This window comes from Phodopus roborovskii, unplaced genomic scaffold, assembly GCF_943737965.1.
Source record: "Phodopus roborovskii unplaced genomic scaffold, PHOROB, whole genome shotgun sequence".
NCBI classification, from domain to species: Eukaryota; Metazoa; Chordata; class Mammalia; order Rodentia; family Cricetidae; genus Phodopus; species Phodopus roborovskii.
In genome coordinates, this window is record NW_026126470.1 from 27,632,003 (window position 1) to 27,637,310 (window position 5,308).

Sequence of the window (5,308 nt, forward strand, 5' to 3'; positions counted from 1 at the left end):
CTGTGATTGGCAAGTGTAAGCCAAATGGACTCCTCCTCCCCAAGTTGCCTTTGGCCATGCAGTTTATCACAGCGATAGAAAGCAAGCTCACACAAGCAGAGAGGTTTTTCTTTTTAACGGTTATCAGAAGTTATAGAGGTGTGTGTGTGTGTGTGTGTGTGTGTGTGTGTGTGTGTGTATGGCTTAAGTTTTGCAAAAGCAAAAACAGGTCCTGGAGATCAGTTGCAAAACCGTGTGAACAGACAGGCCTTAACACGATTAAACTGTGCACTTAGAGATGGTATATGTTGTGTTATGAATATTTAACTATATATACACATACATACACACATATATGTATACACACACACACACACACACACACACACACACACACACACACATATATATATATATCCTTCCTGACTCCTGTAGCAGTCCCAAGTGCTTGGCTAACTGGTTGACCACATTTTATAAGAAGTGTAAAATGGGGTGGGGTAGAGCTAGAAAGAAAATGGAGAGAGCCAGAGCAGAGGAACTAGAACTATCAAATAACGGTGGGTGTTTTGCTCTAAAGCATCCCCTTCCCCTCCGGGGGCGGGTGCGGTGACACCCACGCAGGCGCCCAAGACAACTGCACCTCGGCGCAGGCGGCCAATGAGCACTCGCCTGCGGCCAGCCTCGCTCCTCCATTGGCTGCACCGCACCAACCGCGGTCCTTGTAGGTTCCCAAGCCGGGTTTAAAGGTGTCAGGCGCGGACTGTGGCTCTCTGTCGTCCACCCGCGCGCAGGTCCACGGGGAGGGTGATCTGCCGACCGGCCCGCCCAGGGCGTTAGTGCAGGGCGCCCTCGGTCGTCCCCACCGCCCCCCACCCCAGATGTACTATGCGGTTTCTCAGGCGCGTGTGAACGCGGCTCCCGCGACCATGCTGCGGCCACAGCGGCCCGGAGACCTCGGGACCTCGCTGTACGAGCTGGTGGGTTACAGACAGCCACCCATTTCATCCTCCTCCTCCCCCTCCACATCCTCCTCTTCGCCCACAGCGTCCCTCCTCCCCAAGGCTGCGCGCGAGAAGCCAGAAGCGCCTCTCGCTGAGTCGCTGGGAACCGCGCCGGAGTCCCGGGGCGCCCGGGCCGACGCCAAAGAGGAGCAGCAGCAGCAGCAGCAGCTGCGGCGCAAGATCAACAGCCGCGAGCGGAAGCGCATGCAGGATCTGAACTTGGCCATGGACGCGCTGCGCGAAGTCATCCTGCCCTACTCGGCGGCGCACTGCCAGGGCGCGCCGGGTCGCAAGCTCTCCAAGATAGCCACGCTGCTGCTCGCCCGCAACTACATCCTGCTGCTGGGCAGCTCACTGCAGGAGCTGCGCCGCGCGCTCGGCGAGGGTGCCGGGCCCGCAGCCCCGCGCCTGCTCCTGGCCGGCCTGCCCCTGCTGGCCGCCGCGCCTGGCTCTGTGCTGCTGGCACCCGGGGCCGTGGGGCCCCCCGAAACACTGCGCCCCACCAAGTACCTGTCGCTAGCGCTCGACGAGCCACCGTGCGGCCAGTTCGCTCTCCCCGCTGGTGGCGCAGGTAGCCCCGGCCTCTGCTCGTGTGCGGTTTGCAAGTTCCCGCATCTGGTCCCCGCTGGCCTGGGCCTGGCAGCGGTGCAAGCTCAGTTCTCCAAGTGAGGGCTGGCTGGGCCCGGGGCAGGGCGCGATCTCAGCCAATCTTCCCGCGCGCTCGCATCCTGGGTCTAGGGAGAGCTGGACCCAAGAAGGAGGACATTTCCAGACTTCTCTCCCAGACGACAGACTGTAGGGCGCCTTCCTCCCTGCCCCCACTCCCTAGCAATTAAAGTGACCCAAGCGGGTGTTCAGAGGAGCGACGCAGTTGCTTGGGGTTCTAGATGGATCCCACCTGTTTAGAGCCAGAAGCCATCGCATCCTTACCTTAAGCTCACCCAGTGGCGGGCATGATCCCGGGTCTCTCCCAGTAGCCTTGGCACCGCGGGGCGGGCAGGATGCTAGTCGGCAGAGCGGCACAGTCGGGCTGCCCAGCGTGCAGTGAAACGCTGCCTGGACCTCGGTGTCCTGGGATCCGCCAGCTCCCCAAAAGCGTTGACCCCCCCTACCCCGGTGGGGGGCTTCTTTCTTGTCCCTGAACTGAGCTCACAGGCTCGCTTGCTCCCACCAACTAAACGCATGTGGACCCAGGAGGTCTAGAAAGCCCAAGCCGTGTGTACAAACAGCAACGGTGTTGGCGGATGAATGCTCTGGAAGGCCGGAGTTTCCGAGAAGCTGTGGGCGGTGAGGGCGCCACGGTCATTGGGTGTGCGGAGTGGGGAGTTCGTCTGGCCTTACACTTCAGTTTTTCAGGCTCCAACACTCAGCTGTTTTGCTGCGGAGCATCCACTCCTTAAATCCTGGAAATCTACTTAGTTTCTTTGCCCCCCAAAGGTAGTTTAACCAACATTTGAGCTTGCTTGAAAACAAAACACCAATCACCTTTTCACGCCATCTGCCATCTGTGTTCCGGACTTACCAAAATAGGTAACGAGGCATTTCGTAGATGCAGGCTTGTGAAACTCCGTAATTAACGGTCTCATTAAAGTACGTGGCGGTGGGCGAGGATCCCAAACCGCCTGGGCTGGACAGACCCAGCTGCAGGCGGGAAGGCGCTGGCCCTTTAGCGCATGCCGCTCTTTAACCCACCACTTTGCAGCTGAGGAACTCCGTGGATGCGTGCACGCATGGGCTCCGTGTTTTGGTGTGTGTTTAGTGTTAGGAAATTGCCCAAGATTATCTCCTAATCTTCACCAGCTTGCTTTGATTTTTTATGTTGGAAGTTTTGGGTTGTTTGGCAGTAGCTGAATCTAACTGGCATTTTATCTGACCTCTAACTTTGTCGCCGCCCGCCACGAACTGTACACAAAATAAAATGTCGACAGTCGAATTTTTACATTTCTCGTCTGTTTGTTAAGGGAAAACGTCCTTGTACCACGGTTGAGTCTCAACATAGGGGTGAAGGTTACTAACTAAGCACTGGGTCTCCACATTTCAAAACTGGAGTTCCTGGATTGTGAAATATCCCAAGGAACAAGCAACTGTAATTCAAATTCAGACATCAGCTGGGAATGGAAGGGCTGTGGGTGGGTGATTAGAGGAGAGAGAGGAAATTCCAGAGACAGGGGTTGGCCAGACTTAGGAGCCAGGCCTCCTTTAAACACAGCTTTCTCCTGGTGAAAAAGTGAATTAAGCCATATATTATTATTATTTTTTTAACTTCAACATCTTTTTCTGAATTTTGTTTTTGTTTTTGTTTTTGTTTTTTGGGTTTTTTTTTGGTTTTTTTTTTTTTTGTCTTGTAGTAGGCAGAGTCATAAACAGACGTATAAATGCTTCCCATCTGCAGAAGTTTTTTGTTTGTTTTTTAAAGCGGGACATGGGATATACTTTAATTCCAAGTGAGAAGAGCATTGGGGTCCATCAGACCGATTGTAAGAATCCGGGGTGCTATATATCAAAATTGGAAATGTAGCACTTGAGAGATGGAGGCAAGAGGTTACCCTTGAGTTCAAGGCTAGCCTGGTATACATGAGACCCTGTGTCAGGAGAAGATAGAAAATAAAATATTTGGAATGCTGACTTTTTCACATGCTAGCTCCGTATAAATGTCTGTGAATACCCATTGCCCCCTTTAGCTGAGGGAAGTTCTAGAGAGCCTAGATGGTAGGCGAGGTGAGTTAATGTGCACAGTGGCTTGCCTGGGACATGCAGACAGAGAAGAGGAACTTTCCTTTGAGAACACACAGAGGGCTGCAGAGATGGCAACTGCTGCCTCTGTCCTGAGGGAACCCAGACTCCCAAGGGAGACTAGCTCTGCCCGCCCTGCCAGCTGCCAGCCATCGCAAAGAGGCCCCTCCCTCCCCGGCTGCCAGGGGTGCTGACTGAATGTTAGCCTCTCTCTTCTCCCTTTCTCTGCTTACCCTTGCTTACCTCACATCCTGATTTGGGGGGGGGGGGGCTGAAGAGGCAGCAATCATCAGCTAAAGGCAGGTGAGAAAGGCACACAGCCATGCTGCTAGTTTAGAAAAGTCCCTTCCAGCCTCATCTCCAGCACCGACTGTTCCTGTCATCCCAGACTCCCAGGGCAGGCGCTGCTTAGAGAGTAGGAAGTCAGCAACTGGGAATAGTATCTCACCCTCTTTCTTCAGCTGGAACTGGGACATGTACCCATGCCTTACTGGGAAATGCAGTGTGTGTGGTCTTCAAACAGAAAGTAATACCCTGAACTGCCTGCAAATTCAGGAGTGAATTCGATGAGGATGTGCAGGGTTGGTTTAGGGGCTATGTCTTAGAGTTTCTATTTCTGTGACAAACCCCATGGCAGAAAGCAGCTTGGGTTTATTTCAGCTTACAGCTCTCAGGTCACTGAGGGAAGTCAGGGCAGGGACTCCAGGTGGGAATAAAGCTGAGGCCACAGAGGAGGGCTACTAACTTCCCCTTGCCTTTCTAGGGCCTTCTTCCACTATCCAGGACCCCCTGCCCAGGGGTGGCTCCACCCACAGTGAGCTGGGCCCTCCCCCACCAATCCTCAGTCAAGAGAATGTGAGGGTTTGCCAGTCTTCTAGGGCATTTTCTCCTTGGAGGTTCCCTTTCCTAAATGATGCTAACTTGCATCAAACTGACAAAACTATAACAATTAACAACCGGGTCAGGGCAACTTCAAAATCATTAACATCATCTGCCTGCAGCCTCTTATCAGCCATGTGCCCAGCAAGGTTGGTAGGACTGGTCTTCATCAGGGGTTTGTAGCCTGAGTAAAGTGTCTCAGCAGGCATCCAGGAGCCCTGCTGGATGAATGAGAGACTGTACTGGATGAGGAGCAAAGGCCGTGTAGCATCCCTGTGACAGAGGACCCCTCAGGCGCAGGGCTCAAGCTCAGATGCATACAGTGGCATACAGGGCTCAGATGCATACAGGGCTTCAAGCTCAGATGCACAATGGCTACCAAGTCTGCACTGCCCCATGGAGTTGGCAAGGGAAGCCACTGAGGCCCCACCTCCCCTGATTTCAGGGGACAGTAGCAAAGCAGAGAGGGTTTAGAAGGGGTGTTTGGACTAGAAAGGGAAGATGTGGCTTGGTGCCTAGAAAAAAACGCCCCTGTGTTCAGTTACCCATCAGTGTGCAATCCCAGCAGTCCTAGAGAAACGCACACAGGCTGAGAAAGCCAGCTTATATGTTGAAGGTCAGTGATCGGTGGTAACTAAGCAGATGAAAAGCCGGAAGGTGTCATGGGATTTCCCTAGCACGGTGACATCTCCTGGCAGGTGATCCCTCCGAGGAAA

General features: G+C 53.9%; 1 protein-coding gene across 1 annotated transcript; it reads left to right on the plus strand.

Moving 5' to 3' along the window:
* Nucleotides 1–825: 825 nt before the first annotated feature.
* Nucleotides 826–2,016, plus strand: Olig1 (oligodendrocyte transcription factor 1). The gene has a single exon (XM_051191877.1). It carries the CDS (start codon nucleotides 858–860, stop codon nucleotides 1,647–1,649), a length of 792 nt encoding a protein of 263 aa, XP_051047834.1. The 5' UTR covers nucleotides 826–857; the 3' UTR covers nucleotides 1,650–2,016.
* The last annotated feature ends 3,292 nt before the right edge of the window (nucleotides 2,017–5,308 follow it).

What these genes read in the sequence shown, in the direction of transcription:
- Olig1 (XM_051191877.1), top strand. Translation starts at nt 858, where the DNA reads ATGTACTATGCGGTTTCTCAGGCGCGTGTGAACGCGGCTCCCGCGACC.